Here is a 23,591-nt window from a genome sequence, read left to right as displayed (position 1 = left end):
AAGTCTTTACCAACCTTAATGATGCTGTGATTCTGCGGTATTCACTTTTAGGCTTCCTTTGCCCAGAAACTTGTAATCACAGTGTACAGTTCACTGTCTTGATTCAGTTTTGCTGGGAAAATAGACCACATTATTTTGAAGCTGAACATCATAACTGAGATGTGAAAAATGAAACGGGAGCTATGAGAGCTCAGCGCGTGATTCTCTGTTGTATATGAAGACAGAGAATAATTTTTGAGTCCTGCCAGTATGTCTGGTTGCTCTGTCATGAGTTTTTCAACTAGAAATGCTGAAAAACAGGTAGAAGGATGTTGGATAGCTTTGAGTTGTAGTGAAATTGCTTACAGGTGAATATTACCATAAAAATTATTCTCCTTCGAATTCTTCTCCCTACCCCTGGGCTTTTCCATAATATTCTCAATACTGCTGTTTTGCCTGGAGTCTGGTGCAGATTGCTTTCATTTTCAGAAATGGATGAAAACTTATAGTTGTCATTAACTGAGTCCCCTGGTGCTCTGCCCCTGCTCTTCTGTAACATCAGTGATATACATCGCACAAGACATAGCACACGTTTTCAACAGAAGAAAAACACAAAAAGCCTTTTCTTCCTAGGTGGCCTTTATGAGAGTAAAGATAGCTTTTGTGGTAGTGGAACAGGACTTCTCCTGTTCACTACTGTTTCCTAAATTATTACTAGAGTAGACTCATAATGTAAGATTTCATGTAGGGATAAAGTATGTGTTGTTTCTTTTTTCTTTTTTTTTTTTTTTGTCTCAGTACAATAGCCATTACATACCACGTTGAATGTACAGAAATAAGTCTTTGTGCTCCTGCAGTGGGGTTTAAAAGTGCCCTACCCATGCAACATAATTAGGCACCTAATTGAGTACTTAAAAGTTAAGTAATGTATATACATATGTATGCCATTAAGTTATATTGGAAAGTATTCTGTTTGTAATTGTTTGTGCCTTGCTGCCTACAAATCAAATTATAGGTAGGGTTGGTTCTGTGATGATTTAAGAATGCTTGCTTTTGGGGTAATTTCCTTTACTTTTTTACAACGTTAATAATGCTAAGAAAACAACCCATGAAGAACATGAGCCAGCCACAGAAAATAAGTAAATTATATCTGGCCAACTTTGTAATAGTAAACACCCTGGGGTCAGAAACCATCAGAAACCATTTCTGCCTGCTTATAAAAGCTAGGGAACAAGGCAGTTCTTTGTATCAAAGTCACCTGTTGACTGTTTTGGTACCTTTATGTACTAGATTTTCTCATCTTAATCTCTCCTCAAAAGAAAATACAGTTGTGGGGAGAATTCTCTTGCTAATGACACCGGCCTTTCGGTGGTTTCATTTCAGTAATGGAGGAGAATCAAGGAACGATTGGATGTTGTGTTGAGAAAGCAGGCAGCTTTTTGGATCATTATGTTGGAAGATCATATGGGAATAATTCCATTTTGTCTTTTTTTTTCTTTTGGTCATGAGCTTTTTGGTGTAAATATTTTAAAACACTTATTTTGATCAGTAGCAGTTGCTTCCCCTCCTCCCTCACTCCCGGTTCAGATTTTGGCTATTGTTAGATAGCTTTTAACTGGTTCCCCTTGGCAAGGGAAAGTAATTTCTCTATGGCAGTAGGGCTAGAAGAAGGCAGGGGTCTTAAATTAACACAAGCTGCAAGCTGTTAAAGACCAATTTATCCACTGTTATTGCCTTTTTTACTGTGTTGCCATTTACAGGTAAGAGCTAATGTTTTATTTTAAGATGGTCTGAGTAAAGAACAGTTATGCTGGCTTAGATCACTTAGCTTGCTTAATGGGGTGCTATTGCGGGCAAGCACTGCAGTGGCAGTGGGGCTGGCAATTGGCTTGGTCTGGACCTAAGAATTAACTTCAGTACATCACATCTGCTACAGTGTCTGCTTACATTGTCTCATATATGATCAACATCAAAACTGTTAATGACAAAGTAAGACGGAGGCAGCAGGTCGAGTTGTATTTGGAGCTGCTTGGATTCAGCTGAAAATCACAACTTTATTTTCTTAATCTTGGAGTGTTTGTTTTGCAGGCAAAGTGAATTGTGAGTGATGATGATCACATCAGCATTAAGGAAGTCCATTGTTTTTCTAAGTTCCTGAATAACATCCAGTAATTGCACTGTCTATGCTATAACAACTTCAGTGATTCTGAGAAGCTTTAAGCTTAATTCCTTGCTTCTGTTTATTCTTGACTATCCAGTGTATTATTTTAATGCCAAATGATACATAGGTTAATTTATGTAAATACAGTTCTCCTGGTAGTGATTTTAACAATGCATGCCATGCACCAGAAAACATCAAATTGTTGTATTAGTTTTTTCAGACGTTAATTAGAAAAGTGTGGTGGTGTTTGTTTTCATACGTCTTGTCTGCTATGCGTTTCAGAATGAATGAAATCATGGGGTTTCTTGTGAGTATACTTTAAAACGCTCTATCATAAATAGTTTCTCAACTATGTTAATTATATATTCTGTTACAGCATTCCGTCACTGAAACACTAACTTGGTATAAAATGCAGTAACAGGTTTATATAATTGGAGCATGGTTGCTCCTTCTGAAGATCATGAAAGGATTATGAAAGCGCTTTAATGCTAACCAGACCACAGGAGAGGTCTGAACAACATCTTCAAAATTCAGTTTGAATGAAAACTTCCCTTTCTTTCTATTTTTAAAGCAACAGAGATCTCAAACAGAAGTTTTTATCATGTTTCAATGTACTGTTTCATAAGGGGGAGTCCATACTGACCCTTATGGGACACGTTTATGCCACTGCTGATTAATTTTATTGTTTTCCCCCCCTGTTCTGTCATGTAGCCGCCCTCAGAAGGTGTGTTTGTGTCCATTCCTGCCGATACATCCTCTAAAAATCTCCACCTGCTTGTATATAATTCAGCATCCAGCAGAGGTAAGACCATTGTAAGGGTTCAGCTACAATCTTAATGCAGTAAATGTTCTGCGAGAGGAAGCAACCATATTTTTAATGCATAGTAAGTTTTCCTTTAAAATCAGAGAGTGGAATACAAGTTAATCTGAATTTTTGTGTCTTCTGAAATCATGCTTAACTTCTGTGATTTTCATATACACAAGACATCTTTTCATTCAGATAATCCTAGATTATGTGCTTGGCTTGGCACAAACGGTGTCAGGAGAGAATCTTAATATAACACAGAAGCACTCTGTTATAAATATGAATTAAGCAGCACATCTTGGTGGTGACTCAAAGTATTTAGCCAATGGAAATTTATGGCTTAGTTTCAAAATAGTCTGTTTCTGTGTTTCTTGTTTTTTGTTTTTTGGTTTTTTTTTTGGTCTCACTTATTGAAGAGAAGCACATGAAAGAACTACTGACGGAGCAGCTTTCTTTGCAGTTGCATTGTTTCCTGGTAAAGGTACTTTTGTTTTTCAAAGACTCTGTATGGCTTTGAAGTGTGTCCCCCATTGGACTTGACACAATGCATCCTTTTATGTTTTTGCCTATTTCATGCCTTCAAAGGTTTAACGGGCTCTTGCTTTTTTGATTTAGCTATTAGAGGCGTTTATATGGATGCTTTATTTTTCTGTTAATAATGCAGTATTTTGGTGGATCGCAAGTTTTAGAAGATGAACCATGGTTACATAGATCTGGATAGGCAGTCTTTTTACAAAATAGACTGTGGCATTCAGAACCTGTATTCATATGATCCAGCTGTACTTACAGTAGCTCAGTCTGCAGGCAGAGTCCTTGCTTGAAGGAACTTCAGCAGAATATAAATGACCAAATTATAGAAAAGCGTCTAGAGAAATAAGTGTTTAGTCCCTAAGTGGGAAAACTATGATTTTTAACTGTCTGTTTTCTGTAAAAATACTTTTATGTGTTACTTTTTATCTTGAAAATACTTAAGTGTGTGTCACCTTAAGTCATTTGCTGGAAAAAAAAAAAGAAGTTGCAAAATGTACCGGAGAGCTTTGAACTGATGCCTGAATTGTATTGCATTTAATGTGCTGAAAAGTACTAGAAGTTTACACATTCTTTTTAGATCCCCTGATCATCCTTCTAAAATGCTATCTGCATTTTTTATTAGTTAGTTTTAATTAACAGCTTTCTGTTACAAGAGGATGCAACTTTTGCACAGGTATATGGAAACAAGTGGCAAAACACATAAACACAGGTTGATGGAAACAAGTGGCTAAAGCAGTGCTGTCCAAGTAACACAGACAGTCCATCAGTGGAAAAACTTAACTATCTTGAATGTACTTGGTTTGAGGAGACAAATCTAAACAAAAGCTGAAAAGCTAGGAATATGGCTTGATGGCCTTAGTTGATCATAGCTGATTCTTTTGACATCAGAATGGTGGAGGCATACCCGCTGAAGGGTAGGTTCCCTTTGCTGTAGATGCTTCTGATCAAAACTCAGTCAGACTTGAAGGCAGATAAGCCCTCTGAATGTACTAGCAGCATCTGATCCTTCAGGCTGCCATGTCATTACAGAAGTACATTTCAAAAGTATCTCATTAAACTAACCAAACAGAGAATGTATTTTTCCTGCTGTGCATCTGTGATGACTTTTCATCCTCCACCTGTTTTGTTATTTATTGTTTTTTGCAGTTTGCAGTGCAGTAAGTAGCCCACCAACTGTGGAGTGATTATTGCATTGTGACTTATATTTGGGCAAGAGGGTAAGGCATGAAAGTGGGAGCAGGATTTCCTGCTCCTTCACAGTCCTTCAATCCAGAAGGCATGCTGTTGGATACATTCATACTAATGTTAGGTGCTGTGAAAGAGAATAGTCTCTTGATGCATAGCAACAAGGATTCTCTAAGATCCCGGGTTATTAATCTTACCATCCAGCATTCATCTTTGTATAATAGATCCATGAATTAATTCAAATATCATTTGTGAAGATAATTCTGCATTGCATGTCTAGGTGCAACTGTTTTCTGAATAGTGTTAGTGCATTACTTTTAATAATGAGAGTAATTAAAAATAAAGTAGGTACAAACAGAGGATCCTAACCCTATCAGCAGGAATAGCGGAACAGTGAATAATTTATTTGCCTAGCATGATTTCTACTCTTTTCCTCTTTCCACATACATATGAATATAAATAAATACAAGTAGGTAAAATGCTTTTCTCATCTTTATTCTCTCCCCTGCCTCCATTTGCAGACTTGAAGGTCAGTGGCATAGTTAGGTGTGTACAAACCACTGTGCAGCTCTTTCTTACCACTGATTTACTGTTGATGGAGTGATCTCCAGAGGAGCATAGGTCATTCTATACTTTTTGAGCTTGGATGGTTGTTGTAACTCAGGACAGAGCCCTTAGAGCGCAGCAGAAATGTCTGCCTAGGTTGTTCTGTTGCTCTGCCTTCTTTCTTTCCAGAACTGAATTTCCATTTTTCTGCACCTGTGAACAAAACCTGTATTTAATAAGCTTATATATGGGTCTAATAATATTCTTTATTGAATGGCAAGAATCAAGTACATCAAATATAGTTTGCTAATTGTTTTACAAGTTCAGGAGAAAATGAAGTAATGTGTATTTACTGGCTCAGATAAATGTTTTTATTAGTTAGAACTTGCTGTTCATGGTAGAACAACCCTTCAGTGTTACCAAAAGTATAATGAATTCCCATAAAAGGAAAAAAAACCCATTCTTAAAGCAACTTCTCCAAACCTATTTGTATATATATATATACTTCAGTGGTTAAAAAATGATTAAGCAAAGAACTGTGCATGACGGTTATGATGCCAAGAAGAACAAGGAGAGAACGACTATTCTCTATCAAAGCAGGAAATGGAAATAATTGATATGCCAACAGGCTGTGTGTGAAATAGCTAAATTCAGACATTTTTGTGAAGAAAATTCTAAACAAATGGAACCTATTTTAGAGGCAGTTTTGCCTAGATGTTCTTGAGCTCCTTTTCTCAAATTTTTTTTGTGGTATCTTCCTATAAACATAGATTGGAAAACTGCAACTTTTTTGCTGTTGTTGGAGAATGTATTTATTTGGTAAAAGGTAATTCTGAAATAACATGACATTGAAGAGAACAATTGAATGACTTTCCTATAACTGATAAGCTTTTAAAATTATTTATTAGTGACAAATAATCAATTTTCTTCCAGTTCCCTTATTGCTGCTTTTCCCGTTTGTATGAATTGGGGTGTTTTTTTGATGATGATGAAATCAACACAAATGATCTTATACTGCCAATGATGACTTATTCAGCTTTGTCAAACTGATGGAGTTTGAAGGATATTTCTCCTCACTTTTCTTGGACTTCATTCACCAAATACTTTGATCTTCATCTATCCCTAGGACACATCACACTGCTACTGCAGTGTTGCATATAGCAGGACAACTTATTCCTTTAACTCTGTGATGTTTTATTTATACTTCACAGAATGAGTAAGTATGGAGCAGAAAAAGCAAAATTAGTGAAGGTCTTAGGCAACAGTGATGAAAAGATTCACTGAATTAATTTAAGAGCAGTCTGATGATATAAGTGCTATAGGTGGATTCACATTGATACTTGTGGAGAGTAAGAGCCACAGAAATCATGGAGCTGAGCTAGTCAGGGCATTACTTGTTACTGAAACTTTATTTTCATCTCTCTGGTTTTTTCCATTAAATTCAAGATCTACCTTTGCTCCTTCTTCTTTGCCTGGAAACAGAAATCGACACTTTCTCTCTAATGTTACTTTTACTGAAAATGTCCTAAATATCGTTGTTCAATTTGCAATACTTCTTGTTCAGATGTTGAGTTACATTGCACATGGAAACAATTTTCTCTGTTTAGTATGTAGATGATTTGCTCCTCCTGTCATTTCTTCCCTCTTCCTCTGTCTTGTGAAGCAGGCATTCTCTGGTCCAGCACAGCACCCTTGCATGCTCTTTGAGATCTGGAGAGCCCCTCTTCCCCTCCCAGCCATGGCAATCTTATCCTTAACTGCAACAGATGCCTTCTCTGCACTGCCCAATTGGCAGGAGATAGAGCACTCACAGCAGCTTCAGTGTTGTGCTACTGTGCTTTTTCAAAGTGATAATGGAGTGGAGGTATTTATGTTTTACTCCGTTTGACACACCTTGTGCTCATATTTTTATCGCTTGTCTGGGGAAACCAAGCCCTCCCCTTATTTTCCAGGATAGAGAAATCAATGCTCCAACCTGTTACGTTAATGGTAGTGCTGTTTTTGTTTACATTTTGTTGTTATTTTATATATCATTACTGATAATGTAGCTCAAACTCTTGCTAATGGTCGTAGTTTAGGACAAGATTAAATCTCTTACGCTTGGTAAAAATAATATATATGTATGAAACTGATTTTTTGGTGTGTGTACAGTGAAAGAACTTGAAAATAGATGGAAATATTAACAATTCATAGAAGCCCTACTTGATTTTACTCAAAAGATACTTCTCCTTTTTACAGGAAAGTCGGGTATTGAGGACAGTGCCTTTGTTAGCAGCTTGTCTCCCTCCAGACAAATGTAAAATTTTGGTTGGTCGGCGTTTTAGTGAAGACAGGTGAGCAGGATTGCTTATACATCTTTTCTGTGTTGCTGTAAATTATAAAGATATTTCTTTGGGTATCTTTATTATTAGCAAGCAGTGTTCTTCATTTTTGTTTCTAGTGTGTACATTCACCTTTGGTGCCTTTGATTTCCATCAAAGCGTGGTATGATGGTCTGAAACATTTAATATATCTTCCTCTACTTTGTAGCTTTTACTGTCTCAGTATTTATCATGATTCTGTAGTGCAATATGTTATCTCTCATACTTTCTACTTTCCTTACTTTTTCAGTTTTCTCTTTATTTGAACCATGTCACCAGTATTTCAAACAGTAAGATGGTATGTTCTTTCCTTGCTCTTTCAGTAAATTACAATGCATTCAGATTGTCAAGTTACTTCCTTCAGCTGTGGTGCTCTGGGGGGGGGGCGCTCAAGCCTTCACTCTGCTACTTTTAGAAAGCTTTTTGCAATTCATTTCTGACTTGTTACTCAGTTTATCTTCCGTGTTTCTTTCCATATTTGCTTTGTTTGACAAACCACTTGATGCTATTCAAATAGAGTTAACATTTTGTACTTACGTGTGCGAAACTGTACTTAAGAAGTCAGCCCAGAGGTGAAAGATTCTTAGAGAATGTATTTTCTTCAGATGCTCTTTTTTTTTTTTTCCTCTTATAATTAATTGTGTGAAGTTATACCTCTCAGATCCACTTTTTGAATTTTTATCTAATTATTTATTTATTTATTTACTTATACTCTGAGATTTTGGACAATATTGGTCTCCTAGGTAATTCTTTCATCTTCGTTAGATGGAGCTAAGTCTTAGGAACCAGTTCTTGGAACAAATGCTAATGACATTTAGTACGTACATTTTTAATAAGTGCAAACAAAAATCATGAATAATGATGAAGGAAATTAATTCTAAAATTGATTTTAATCTTTGGAGAAAACTGGTAGAGTTCGCTGAGCAAAAACATCAGAAGGTGATTCAGAGTGCTGCTCCCACGCCTTTGTGCTGCCTGTATAGTGAGTAAAGCACATTAGAAATATATTACCTTTCTATTAGTCTTCTATGATAATAACAATAGTAATTATCCGAGAAGTTCCAGGCCACAGGGAAATCGTTCTCTCTTCCCATTAAACCTGAAAATGAAGCAGCTTTTCATTCTGTTGTGCGCAGAGTGGAATACCATCAATGCAGTCTTGTTTCCAGTGAATATCCTTGGAAATTTTTTTTAGAAGTGATGATTACAGTTTTAAAGCTTCTTCAGGTTTGAATATAGAGATTTCTCTAACATCAGGGATCCTGTTTAGGTCAGAATCAGTTGTGAACATCTCAACCCCCAAATAGTTTAAAGACATTCAGAATCACATTGTTCCTATGAGAAGAATGCTTTCTGCCACAAAACATTATGAAGATGCTGATTGAAATAAAGTTTTCTTGAGATTAATTTGGATTTTGCTGACTTAATTTACTGTGCTTCAAGGCTAAAAGCAATTAGGAAGAATCTGCAGTCTGCCTGCTTTGTGAATGTGAGACTGCACAGATGTGGAATGCTCAGTCATTGAGCTCATTGAATCACAGGATTAGTTACGTTGGAAGGGACCATTAAAGATCATCTGGTCTAACTCCTCTGCAATGAGGAGGGGCACCAACAGCTCAGGTACTCGAGGTACCATCCAGACTGACTTTGAGTGTCTCCAAAGATGGGGCATCTACCACCTCTCTGGGCAACCTGTGCCAGTGATTCACCATATTTATTGGAAATATCTTCTTTAAATCCAATCTAAATCTCCCCTCAATGCAGTTTTTCATTGTTTGTTTGTTTGTTTGTTTTCCCATGTTCCTTACTTTTAAGCAGCACTAGTTGCTGGAATATCTGGTAGAAGTATTGTATCAATGTAGTTTTGTCCTTTTTAGCATCCTGTCAGGCTTTGTTCCCTGCTGAGGTGTGTTCTAGGAGGAAGCATATGCAGACATGGGAAGAAACTTTGCAGTGTTTACAGTGAATGAGGAGCACAGTTTTGATTCCTGCTTTCTCTTAGGGTGAAATTTGCTGCTAACAGGACTCTTAAAAAATCAAAATATGAGCTGAACTGCTGCAATCTATGGCATATTAAGCTAAACAGTCTTTATTTCCTCTACTTAACAGCCATGCTGTTTGTAAGTAACTTGTTAGCTGCTATATAAGCTCCTTAATCAACCTTGCCCCATGTGGATGTACACTTTGTTATTTTGAGTGAGGAAAAATATCATCAATGTGTGCCTACTGATGCATTTTACATGTTATTGTTTTGAAGCACATTAAAGCCTTACGTTTGCTGCTTTTGATGTTCTGCTTTGATGCTTACATTCTCTGCTGCTTCCAACAGAAATACGTAGGTTGGAAGGGAACAGAAACAATTTTATTCTGAATTCACACTTGCACTGGTCTTGCATGTAAACATGTGCCTACAGATAGATATAATGTGGTGTACGCATTCTTCTGCATTGATATAGAAGCAGTATCATGCAGTAAGTATGGGAAATCATGCGGTAAATATGGGAAAGTTCTATCTGTGGTGGTTTTCCATACATTTATAAAGTACCAGAATAAAATGGTAGTGTACATATTTATATTATCACAGGATCTAGCAGCTCTTGGCAATAGCTCTGAAAATTAATCTGATTAACCTTGTGTGCAGCAGCATACAAACCAGTAAACGAATGATTGCTAATCTGTAGCTGTCTGCCTTCTGCGAGGACAAGCAAACCAGGTAAGCTGTGTAGCTCTTTCAGTCTTAGTGCCCTCCTCTTGAAGGGGAAAAGAAGCCTATTATTCACATGTATGTAGGTTATTTTTCCTGTTTTGCCCTAAGTGTATGAAATTTTACGTTTCCTATTCTTTGTAACCGGCATCCAAAACTGATGAGGAACACAGAGGATTTTGTAGGAAACTTCATATAAAATTGGATACATTAGGGTAACCGGAATGACCTGAAAGCTCAACATTTTGGCTTCTGAATTTTATGACAATAAAATAAAAAAATAAGATTTTTTTTTTAATTTTAATTTTAATTTTTTTAAATTCTTATGTTTTTATGTGCATATGGGTTGGCGGGGAGAGGGAGAGATTCACAGAATCACATAATGGCCTGGGCTGGAAGGGACCTCAAGGACCATCAAGCTCCAACCCTCCTGCCACAGGCAGGGCCACCAGCCTCAACATCTCATACCAGACCAGGCTGCTCATGGTCCCATCCAACCTGGGCCTTGAACACCTCCAGGGACGGGGCATCCACAGCCTCTCTGTGGATGTGCAGCATCCAGCACATCACCACACTCATAGTAAAGAACTTCCCCTGATATCCAACCTAAATCTTCCGTTCTTCAACTCAAAACCATTTCCAATTGTCCAGTTGTTCTGCAAAAGTTATTTGTTCTGCTCCTTCCTTTTTTTTTTTTTTTTTCCTAGCTATAGTATATCACAGAGTAGAACTGTAGCTTCTGATTTATTTTTTTTTTTGCCCTGAACTCATCTTTTCTTTTACCCTTTCTTCAAATGTTTATTTTCATTTTACAATATCTTATTTGTTTTTTTATTTTTGCACTATTTAATTTCCATTCCTGTATTACCTCATTGGCTTCTCAATGCTGTTCTCTGCTTTGGTTTCCTCTATTGATTTCACAGGTGGCTTTCTCTTTTCTCTGCATCTGATTTTCTCTGATTATCTATAGTTGTATCTTACCCAAATACGGAAAACTTACAAATATCTTTTGGAATAGAATGAGAGGTCATAATTTTTTTACATGTTCTGTTTTTCTGACGTGTTCTGGTTTGACTGCTAAGCTTGAGATTAAAATTCTTGTCTTGACTTTCATGTGCTGCAGATACTATTGCAAGCTTTTCTTTGACCTTGACAAATATAAATCTTTTCCCATGAAAACCTATTGAAAATCCTACAGACCAACAGTTTTCACAGCTTATTGAACTACTTCGTTCTGATTGTTTGACAAGTCAGGATGCCATCTCCTGTTGTCAGACTGAAAATTAACTTGTTGCTTTTACAGTTTTTCTTTGTCTGATGTCCTGTCATCCCCTGCACTCTTGAAATGTGTCCTCACGCCTCCTTTTACCCAAAGACATCTGTTTCTTTTTGATTATTTCTCAGATTTTTTCCATAAATCTATTCAGACTTGTTTTAATTTTCCTGGAAACAATTGCAGAGTTAATTAGCCTCTGCTTCATCCATCCTGAAAAATCAATTTGCCATAAATTTTATATGTGCATACAGAATTAAGTCAGGCTCCTGATAAAGTATTCAGTGTTTCTGATCTCTATTATTATTATATGTTTCTTACTTCTTTCCTTAATCCATTTTGCATCAGGTTTGTTAATCCTTTGATAGGGGATTAGCTCACTTCAGTTTTGTTTTTACAGTTTTTCTGAGGTCTAATCTCAAATGGTAAGAGTTTTCATTGCTTGAATATTGTAAATTATTGCTTAAGAATTTATACCTGCAGCTTGTAAATGCAGTTGTACTGTGTGTGTATTTGCTATGCTAGTTTACAAGGTAGATTTTTTAGTGTATCTTGTGTGAGGTTTTCTAAGTAGGCTACTTGGAAATATTTTTTTTGCTGATTTTTTTGAAAAATGGCCTATAAGAAAGGGCATAGGCTGTTTCTCCAATGTCCCAACATTCTGACTTGGGAACTACTAGCAGTAAGATGAAATGTATGTAAACATCTTTTGGTGAAGCCCATTTCTTGTGAGTTATGTTTGGTCTGAGAGGACTCCAGAAAGGAAAGACTATCAGACTGCAAGTGGATTGGTAAGGTTGTGTGATAGCAATGATTAAGGAGATAAAATGAATCCATTCTACCTGTTTGTTCAAAATGCTGGCACACTTGAAGGAAAGACCAAATCCTAAAGTATCCTCTCTGAATATGTTCAGTAATAAGTTAGCAGATCTAAATTTCAGACATTTTATATGCTGTAATGAATGATCGCTAACAGGAAAACCAATTCAAATATCTCTGCCTCTACCACCGTGTTGTTTATGAGAAAGAGCAATTGCATGTTTATTTACACTGCTCTCAGAAATCAAGCTGCAGTAATATCCAGTATGTTCTGTACTGTATAGGTGCTTGCTTTGCTACAGTGCAGTAATTCTGGCCAGAAATGAATTGGGCCTCTTCAAGCAGCATTCAAGTGATAAAAAGCGACTTATTTCTGTCAGTTTTATAAAGCTGTTTCTGTTAATTACGTGCTGTAGATGTGGTAATTTTTCATGCTTGTTGACAATAAAAATACTCTTCCAGAATCAAATAATGAAGACCTACCACTTATCAAATAATTAAAAGCTATTTATAAGACACGTTTCTTTTTTCATTCAAGTAGACTTTCTTATTAGGCTTTTTTCACGTGCTTCAATGTATCTACTAAACTAGATTTTCTGCTTCTCTTCTTAATCTCAGTCATCAAGTAGATGCTGTTAGAGATTTCAATTTATTGCCTCTTTACTTCTGAAACTGTACTTGACCGTATCAAATTTCAGATTCCTCAGTCTAGTTTGGATAAAAATTTTTCTAGCTTCTTTGCCTTGAATGCTGCAAGCCTTCAGCTTGGCAGTCAGTGCACAGCTGCTCTGCTCTGCTGCTCCTTCCCCTTCACCCTCTTCCCCTACTCTACCACAGGCTCTCCGTGGGCTGCAAGACACGATCATAATGACCAATGCCCATGTCTCTCTTGCTTTGTAATAATGATGTAACTGTCCTTGTTAACCTTCACGGAATGATTCCTTTGGGCCTATCCCAACAAAAAACTTTGTGAATTAGGGATGAAATTTGAACTGAACTTTATTTTTGCACAATGGATGAAAAGCAGAAGTTATCTAGCATTAGTAATGTTTCATTTGTTTCATTTGGAAAATCATTTGTCATGGACTCTTCTTATGAATAGTGAAGTAAGTTGCATTAACCCAGGCTACAAAGGAGAAACAGGTGCATTAACTTCATGCAAAACTTGCAATCTTTGTAGAGAAACATTTGTAAGTGCCATTTGTTTAAAGGAATGTGGCACTTCTAACTGTGTTAATTGTGGCTGCCATTTAAAATACATGCTTTTCTTCCTGAGCTTTAGTTCCAGATTTGTTTGGATATTTTTTGCTGTATTGAGAAGCCATGCTGTGAATACTTTGTTCAGTTTTCTGCTTTGTTTACTGGTCGTATACTGGGCTAGGATTTGATAAAGTGAGGGCTTTTAAAGTATATATGCTTAACATGCTAAAATATCGCTCACAAGCAATACAGATGTCAAAGAAAAATACTTAACAGAAGTTTTATAGCCTTGTGGAGGAGGGTTGGGTGAGAAACCCTGTTACGGAAATTAAGGTATTTCGAAATGCTCATGGGTGGCTGGATTGTGTTATATAAAAGGCATATTGAGACCGCACAACACCTGGAAAAGTCTGCTAGCATTACTGCAGTTTCTCTGGCTGCCTTTCTGACCAATTCCCACGTACTGCTTGACAGAGGATTAGACTTTAGTCTGTATGTGTTTGTTGTGCAGAAGGAAATTGATTTGGTTTATGGCTACAGTGTCTAGTAATATCAGGTACTGGTCTGTGTGATACAAACCCCCCCCCCCCCCCCAAGCAGAGCCAAGGTGATGGCTCTGCTTTCTATTTCTTGTCAGGATGTTACCTTTGGCTGCCATTCCATTTGTTGTCAAAAGTAATCTGCCAACATTAGCATACGGGACAGCAGAGGTGACAATTAATAGCATATTCTCACAGTTTACATGTTGTGGGTACTGTTAGGTCTGGGGGATTGAGTCTAAATATTCACCTCTGTTATAATGCAAAGAGCATTGCATCAATTAAAGGCATTGCTTGTACAAAAACTCAGCTGTCATTTTGGTCCAGTGAAGGGAGGAAGGAAATAATTTCTTCTCATTAGGCTTCTATCCTCTATATTGGTATGTTTTTCTTTTCAGTGTTTGAATAGATATACTTCAAGTAACTGAATAAATATCAAGAATATAAAATAAGGTTTTTATGTGGATGTGTTGATTTTCTATTCTTGCAGTGTTTATAGTGTATATGGGTAGTGAATACCATGATGGTGCAAACACTGAGATAAGTGCATTTTAATTAAAAATGAAAGCTAAACTCATGTTTTAGTAATTATCTTCATACCTTCCATACTGCTTCTGTGTAATGCAGCAAGAGCTGAAAACATTTCAGAAATAAGGGAAACCGTAAATAGAAAAGTATCTTTTTAAGGTGAGAGAAGTAGATAACACTAGTTAGAAAACCAATTTGATGATTTGATTAACGGCATGAACAAGTCCAGATTATATTAGCAACTAAACACCACTTACCCTTCAAAAAAATTAGCATATAATTTACAAAAACATCAATTTTCTATTTTTCTCTTATTCTTCAGTATTGATCCTGAAGGACAGTGTCTTAGTGTAGAGACTATAGAGACCTTATTGTTATTGATTTAACCTCCTTATGTGAATTACTGTTGATCAGTATTCCTGCAGTCTTCCAAATGCAGGAATACGGAAATGAATAAAGTCCCTTATTTGAGACCAAATTACGAGAAAAAACAGAAGCTTCTATTATCTTGATGGTTCTCAACTGACAGTATATTAGCGTATGTTCTATGATATGGCTTTTGTATGCAGCTAATGGCTGTGTTGGATTTTTGTTTATTTGTTTCATCTGTAATGCTTGCCTTTGGCATTGGCAGTGTTTAATACAGCCCCTTGAATTACAACTACCTACAGATATTACAATTCAAAAAAATTGAGTATAGAAGTGTAATAAAGACGTTTATGATAGTAATACTAGATTATTACAAGTTAAAAGTGTTTAATTTAAACATCTCAAGACCGTGCATCCCAGGAATAATGAAACATTATTTATCTCAAGTATGGTCATGAGAATATATAAATCTCTTATGACAGAGTGGTTGGATACACTTCAAATACAAGTGAAATATCTGAATGTTTCTGCTTAGCAGAGATTTTTGTCACAGCCCGCAATGCATGTTGCATACTAAAAGTAAGGCTGAGTGGTGGTTTCCATGAAAAGCAAGTGCTGCAAATGTTTCTCTTAAAAAGTTAAAGACCATAGTATTACCTTAAACACCCTTTTTTTTCAACATCACATCATCTTAATGAACTTTACGTTAGCAGTTTAACATGGAACGACAAAGAAAATTTAAGACAAAGAAAATTAGATATATTTTTAGGAAGGGATGATCTTTAGGTTGGTTTACTTTTTAATTATTATAGAAATATGTTGACAGGAATGAATTGGAACGCCATAACTTTAAATAATAAAAAAAAAATACTCATGAATTTCAGCATATTCAAAACTTCACAAACTGCTGATGAAGTCTCAAAAGCTAGTAACACACAGAAATACAAAACGCACAGCAGTGAATTTATGGAGTGTCATCAAGCATACGTACAAGATATTCCTCCAGCATAGTTTCATTACTTAAAACCACTATATTTAGGAATAAATCGAATGAAAGACCCAATACTGGAACTGGATATTTATGATATATAGCTGTAAAGTTGTCAAAACAGGGCTGGAAAGATGCTGAGAATGCTGCTGTTCCACATGTGTGGAATGAAAGCTGCTGTTTATAGGTATGCAGACGAATGCGTTATTTTTTTTCTCTACTTTAAATTAACTTGCTTATTTTTAACCTGAATTTGATGTTACCTGTTTAGACTTACGCTGTACTATTGTAACCATTCTTACCTGAGTAAGTGTTCTCTGTCTCTTAATTCATATTTATTTATGCTTCTTGTGCTTCATACAGATTTGACATGAGTAGTTGTGTACTCACTGTGTTTCTTTTTCATCCCTTGCCTTTCATCCTCTTAGTTTGTGTTTCTTTGTTCTGTGGGAATAGTAACTCTTTATTTTATCCTGCCTTCAAGCTTTGTGTCAGTCTTGTTCACCAGTTCCGTGAATACCTCTTTTTTTAATTTGACATTGTTTTGCTTTCATTTTGTTGTTCTTCATTTGGAAAATGTGTTGGAGAGTGCCTAGTAGATTTAGCAATGCAGAAATGATTAGAAAAGGAAAACCTTCAGACAACTTGGAATTCAAGATGCTTTTTATGCTCTTATTCTTTTCCCAAGTTAATAAACTAGTTATCATTTTCATTCTGCTAGGAGTTACTACATTCTTTTGCAGGCTTTTAAAATGCTTGGGAGGAACAGCTGTTGAATATATATATATATATATATTTTCATTTATAACAACATTTCTTTTTTTCCCTTCTGATTGATTGAGTTTTAAATTCCTTAAAAAAATCAGCCTCTGATCTGTAGGAAGAGAAATGCTTCTTGTTTAGAAATTCAGCTTTCTAGTCTTCTCTAATCTAGTCTTCTCTAGATTTGGTAGCTTCAAAGCATCTGCCATCAGCCTGTTAACTCTTCTGATTGAAGTGGAAGATACAATTTAAGTCCCCATTAATTCTCTGAAGTTAGCTACACTTCACATTAAGAAAGGATTGTATAGAAGTACTACAGATATGTCCAGGATAAAAGGTGTTGGAATATGATGTAGCTTTGTCTGTCACACTGGCCAGCAGCCCCATTGCACTGTACTCCTTTCTTCCTCTACTATTCTAACCTCCTGGGCTAATTGTGGAGGACCCTACCATGCCTAGCCTTATCGTTGTCTTATGGATGTCTGCTGGTTGTAGGCTATCATCATGTCCAAGTACTGGAAGTGTTGATGTCCTGAACCAGGGTGGAAAGTGATAATTATAGGAGGAAATTATCTTGCTGAATTGCTCCAGAAATAATAAGCTATTATTTGTGGAGATGCTTAAAGAAGGCTTTGCTGTCAAGCACATGGGCCCTCTCACTCATGTCTGTAACTGCACAAACTTTCCTGTTCTTCATCTATGCTGCCAAAGCTCTGTGACTTCATGGCAGACATAAAGTCGTGGTAAAAGCTGTTAAGTTCTGTATACCAAAAGACATCAAGGAAGGCAAGAAGACCCAATTTCTGTCTGTAAGCAGCTGCTGTGATATTCTTCCTTCCTAAACTCAGCTATTTCCTCAAAAGCTTGAGCTAGTTTATCTTGGAAACACAGCTCATCATTTTCCTGACTTTCCCCATGCTCCCATCTTATCTCTGTGTTTCCTTTGGGTTTTATTCCCCCACATTTACAAAGTAGCTATGAACTTGCTAAGACTTTAGTGAGTGTTACCCAACTCCTTGTAGCTTTTGCCAGTTTCAAACACTTGAAATCAGGCATGTGTCTTCCTAAGAATTTGCAAAAATGCATTTCCATTTGTAGCATAGCGCTGACCTACTTCTGTTGTGGCTCTGAGGAGACTTTCAAAGCTGGCAGATATCCTTTATTATCTCTGGAGATCCTTCAGTATTTTTAGAGTCGTCGTGAATAGAAACATCAACATTTAATGAAGTTATCTCTTATGTTTTTAATAAGCTGTAGTATTTGTCTCAAATCAGTGTTAAACATCGGAATGAATGAATAGCATTCAAAATGAAATCAGCATGAAGTCAGTATTTTAGAGTAGGACTATATGCAGGTTTTTTTGGATACAAAGCTCTGTGAAGATTAGACCTAATTCCTGGACTTTTACTTCATGTTTTTGTAAATCTAAGCATGCAAGACAAAGCTCATGTAGAAAAAAGAAGTTTATGCCTTGTGTGTGGATAAGGTTTTCAAAAGAACTCATTAAGCAAAAGCTCTATTTCAGCATTACAGTGAAATTGCTAATTTTTTGCAATTATTTCCTGTAAGCTTCCTTTGCAAACATTTGACACTAGTAGAGAAAATCTCACCACAATGTATAGCAGCACTTCATGAATACTGTGTAATTAATTAGACTGTACTGCGGTGTTTACCAAAGCAAACACATCAGGAGCATATTATTGTGCAGAGGCTGTGAAAACTGATATTGTTGATATATGTGAGAGCTGCTCTGAAAGTAATGCCTCTTCTTTTATTATGTTGGCAAAGTGTCAGACAGATGTTGGTGGTACAGAAGTAGAGGTTGACCTTCCCACCAGTATTCTGTTTCATTTTGTTGCTGTGTGACAGATGGCAGCAGGTACTGTTTGTGTGAACTGTAACCTGGAAAAGGTTCCATATATTTCTGAGAAGCTGTTAATATAAAATCTAAATAGCTGTAAATAGCTCTCTGTATGTGCTGATTGTCATTCTAGCATGAAATCAGTTGATCACTGAAGTCAGTGATAGCTTTTTGAAGGTACCAGTGCATCAACAGCTGTTGTTTCCCTGTGAATTGTATTACAAAGACTCAGACTTGAGATATAATGTTTGCTTTTCCTCTTGTTGTTTTCTTAAGGAGCTTTTTACTGGGTGTTCATTTTTGCTTCTGGGAATCGTAGAGTCGTAGAATTCTTAAGAGTTGAAAGTGACCTTTAAATGTTACCTAGTCTAACTCTCCTGCAGTGAACAGAGACACCTACAGCTAGATCAGGTTGCCCAGAGCCCTGTCCAGCCTCACTTTGAAAGTCTCCAGGGATGGGGCATTCACCAATCTTAGGCAGCCTGTTCTGATGTCTCACCATCCTCACTGTAAAATATTTTTTCTTTATATCATACCTAAATCTCCCCATTTTAAGTTTTAAACAATTTCCCTTGTTCTCACCAGCCTTACCAGCATGGAGCAGAGGGGCAGGATCAGCTCCCTCACCCTGCTAGCCACATCTCTTTTGGTGCAGCCCAAGATATAGTTGGCTTTCTGGGCTGCAAAAGTGCACTGCTTTCTTTTGTTCAGCTTCCCACCCACCAGTATACTCAGGTGCCTTTTCAGCAGAGCTTTGCTCGGTTCTTTTCATCCCCCAGGTTGTATTGGTAATGGAATTGCAAGACCTTGTACTTGGCTTTGTTCAACCTCCTGAGGTTTTCCTGGGCCTACTGCTCAGCCTGTCTAGGTCTGTCTGGATGACATCCTGTCCCTTAGGCATGCTGACTGCACCCCACAGCTTCGGGTGTCATCTACAAACTTGCTGAGGGTGCACTCAACCCCACTGTGGATGACATTAATGAAGATATTAAACAGTATTGGTTATGGTTTTATATTAGTATTAAGAGAATTTTCTCCTGCTTTCAAGGCTAAACACCCATTTCAAAGTTGCTTTTTTAACTACCTAAGAGTTGTTAACTATTGGAAAGCTCTCCCAACCCTCAATTAAGGCACTTAGCACTTCTGAAGGTTTGGGCTTGCAGAACAAACATCTTAAATTAGTGAATAATTCTGTAGATTTAAACCTTGAGTACAATGTAGCCCGTAATGAGATACCCCTTGGCTGTGATTTTGTGTATGTTTCCTTAAACTGAAGTGATAATGGAAGATAGGTGAAAAAAAATGATGGGCAGGTAAATTTCCACATCATTCTATTTGCCACAGACTTATCTTGTGTATTTCCTGTCGCTGTTTACACTGTTTATTTTGTAAGTAAATATTGCTACTCTTTTTATAGTGAATATTTTTTTTCAGTAATTAACTATGTATTACGAAATTGTTTGCTTGGGAACTGAGAATGGTCAAATATTGGTGTACTGGCTCTGAACCCATTGGTACACTGAATTCATTTCCTCTTTCATTTTTGATGTTAAGCTCTGAATCTCCGTGTCCTAGACAGAGCGATTGCATTGGAACCAAATACTGATAAAACTCTGTTTTCACATATGTCCCCAGAGACTGATAATGGGTTGCACAGGTCAGAAGTGCACCTACTATATATTGACTCAAAAATCGTTATTATACATTGCTTTTTTCCCTATCTTTAAGACAAGTAAAGTACAGTCTTACTTACTAGCTTTCTTTCAGATTCTCCTTTGCTGTCTATAGGTGTTTGTTTAAGATGTCCAATGTGGTACTTAAATAATAATGCTTCTCATAGATTTTATAAACTAACTTACAGTAGTGTCTTGTAAAAACTGAAGGAATTTCTGTGACTTAATGTGACTTAATATTAACACTTAATGGAAAATAGCTTAGAATTTTTTTTCTTGAAGTGTTGGAAAGAGAGATTAGTAACTGAGTGATGGACTTTAGAAGAGACTAATAGGGTTTAGTAATATAGAATATCTGGATGTACATGTTTGTCATGGAAACTTGCAGTAATTATTGTTTCCTTCTGTGTGTGCGCTGAAGGTATCCTGAGCTAGCAGCTGTATGCAGAAATCCCAGTACTCTTATTTTGTATCCTGGAGCTGAAGCAACCAATTTGGAAGAAGTCACTGTGATGTCTTCTAGCCCACCGGTTATGATCATAATTGATGGAACATGGAGCCAGGCTAAAGATATATTTTACAAAAATTCTCTCTTCCGATTTCCCAAGCAGGTAAGTTATAATACATAAATTAAAGATGTGTGTATAATAGACGTTTACATTCTGACCATCTCCGAAGTAGTATTTTAGTTAAGGAAATTAATGAAAATCTTTTCCTTTTCAGTTGGAACCAGCTGATAAAGAGAACGCTGAAAAAAAGTGTCAGCTTATGAGAAAGTTGAATTGACTTTGAGTATTTTTCATTGCGCTGGCAGAAAAGGTGAAAGTCGAAGTTTATAGTCTTATGAAAGCCTCACAGTCGTATTCACAAACTTGCTTTCCACTGCATTAAAAGCTATTGATGTTGTATGCTGTGTTTTTGCAATTATTGCAGCTCTCCCTGCCTACATGAAAATACCATTGATATTAGTGTAATAACATTAATGGGCATGTGTTCTTTTTGATGCATTCATAAAAGTTATAGAACTTGTTTTATAGGAGATATCTGAGTGTGGCTTTAACACAGCAGTCCTGAATGTAAGTTTTGAAAGTAAAACTTAGATCTTGTCTAACTGAGTCATTGACATTGGGGATTGAATTTCTCCTATTATTAGACTGAACTCATTTATATTCATGCTATGTGAACACAGTAGGTGGCACTTCATTTTGTATAACAGTGATTCCTCTGGGTTAAACACCTGAATTTAGGAATAGATTTTAGAATTTTAGAAATGGATTTTCTACAAAAAGATCCCATTATGCTTGTTTGTAGTTTTTGTATGCTGCACATCATTCATAATAAGGAACTTCTAAATCTGGAAGCTTGAAAATTTTAGTCATTTGATTGATTGTAAGTTTTTGAAAGGAAACACGACTTTTTATTTTTTATTGAGTTCTGTCATGTGCTTGTCAATGGAGCATGCTGAAACTGGTCAAACTTTGTTTCTGCTGTGATTGCATCTTCTCTGTAATACCATAGGTTTTAATTTGTTTGGAATTCAGATTGATGCCTGAAGGTCAGTGGTACCATTGCTTTAGGATTCCTTTTCTGTTCATTCAAGACCTACAAGGTGTTCATACAAGATACTTGATTTTGTTCCTTACCAGCTACCTCACATTCGTACTGAAACAGAAATAGTGAGATGGAGCACCTATACCCTGGAGAGTTTAATGGCCTTTGGCCCTCTGTAATGAAAAGATGCACAGCAGCTTGAGCTGTCAAAGGCAATGCACAAAGCCCTTGTGTAAGACTTGTCTCAGTCTTTGTTCTAGTTCATAGCTTGGGTGCAGCTTCTTGTTTATTGCCCTTTTTTGAAACTTCTGTGTAGTGCAGGATTTTCATCTGAATTCTTGTGTGAGTGCTTTGAAGTATTTGATTCATCAGCTAGCTCAATTTGGATATCTGAAGTCACATGTAGGAGTGGTTTTTCCACAGATCGAAACAGGAGGCAGTGTTTTGTCCTTATCTTGGTTTCTTGTAGATAGTATAGTGTCTGCAAGATGTTTCTTCCTGTAAATCATTATAATAGTGCCGCTAGAGGAATGTATATTGTATACTCGAATATTGCACACTGGGTTAAATTGTGTTTTTCCTTTTTATGTACTTCCATTAGAACAGGACTATTTGTCCAATTGAGCCTTTTTCCTCTCTTTCTTTCAGGAATGTTATTAAAAGTATATTGTGAAAAAGGGTTAATATTGACATTTTTACTAACAGAAAACATTTCATTGTTGGATCACCTTTTCATCAGTGCAAATGTAACTAACTCTTCTGGGGCAAGAGAGGCAATATGAAAAGTTATAAAAATCCAAGCCCCTGTTGACTCTAATGTTTGAATAGATTAATGGAATACTGTTTTTCAGCATGCTGCTAATTAAAAAAAAAGAAAAACCTAGTACTGTAACTACTTAAGTTATAAATAATTTACTTTAGGTGATGAAATCTGTTTGTTATCAAATAAGGGAATTGCTTTTAAGCTCTTAGCAATCAAGCTATATTAGTGTAAGTGAAATGGAAGAGTAGATTCTTGGTCTTAGTCCAATTGTTTTGGCTTTCAGAAGAAGATGGAATCTGGAGCTAGGAACTTATGGGATTCATTTCAATGTATTTCAATTTAACTGCAGCTCTATGAATAGATTTTATGGAATTTATTTCACTGCAATTCATTTCAAATTCTGCAGATCATTTGTCTTACGCTGGCATACCTGATCACTGATACGTGACTTGCCTTTAAGTTCAGAAGTGTTTTCGTGCATAATTCCTGTAGCTGGAAGCTACCAAATTTGCCAGAGGAGTCAGACATCAATAATCGTAATGCTCTAAAGTGGCTGTTTAACAGTTCAAAAAGTATTCCTGAAAATACACGTTTCACAGCCTATTTATGTCACTAATTATTCCTGTGCTGTTGCTTTTCGTTTTTCATTTTTTTTTCAGATGGGAGAAATGCTATTCAGAGTGAGCTAGACAGGCTTGAGCAGTGGGCCAAAAGGAACAGCCTGAGGTTCAACAAAGCCGAGTGCAAAGTCTTGCACCTGGGTTGCAGGAGCCCCCACGGTCAATATATTCTGCTGGAGGAATAGATAGAGCACAGCCAAAATGGACTTTGGGGTCCTGGTGGATGGCAGGCTGGGCATGAGCCAGCAATGTGTCCTCATAGCTCAGAAAGCCAGCTGTATTCTGAGCTGCATCAAAAAGCAGCATGTTCAGCAGGGTGAGGGAGCTGATCCTGCCCTTCTGCTCTGTGCTGGTGAGGCCTCACCTGGAGCACT

General features: G+C 36.7%; 1 protein-coding gene across 1 annotated transcript in view; it reads left to right on the top strand.

Moving 5' to 3' along the window:
• DTWD2 (DTW motif tRNA-uridine aminocarboxypropyltransferase 2) overlaps nt 1-23,591 on the top strand; it is a 57,799-nt gene that overhangs the window by 13,553 nt on the left and 20,655 nt on the right. The window contains exons 3-7 of the mRNA XM_085529442.1: nt 2,852-2,942; nt 3,362-3,426; nt 6,874-7,071; nt 7,446-7,540; nt 20,705-20,894. Coding sequence (XP_085385568.1) covers nt 2,852-2,942; nt 3,362-3,426; nt 6,874-7,071; nt 7,446-7,540; nt 20,705-20,894 — 639 coding nt within the window. The remainder of the gene's footprint in view (nt 1-2,851; nt 2,943-3,361; nt 3,427-6,873; nt 7,072-7,445; nt 7,541-20,704; nt 20,895-23,591) is intronic.

This window comes from Coturnix japonica, chromosome Z (assembly GCF_054131305.1).
Source record: "Coturnix japonica strain WE chromosome Z, WE-NBRP24, whole genome shotgun sequence".
NCBI classification, from domain to species: domain Eukaryota; kingdom Metazoa; phylum Chordata; class Aves; order Galliformes; family Phasianidae; genus Coturnix; species Coturnix japonica.
Note: the sequence above shows the minus strand (reverse complement) of the source record. Positions and strands in the feature narration are given on the sequence as shown.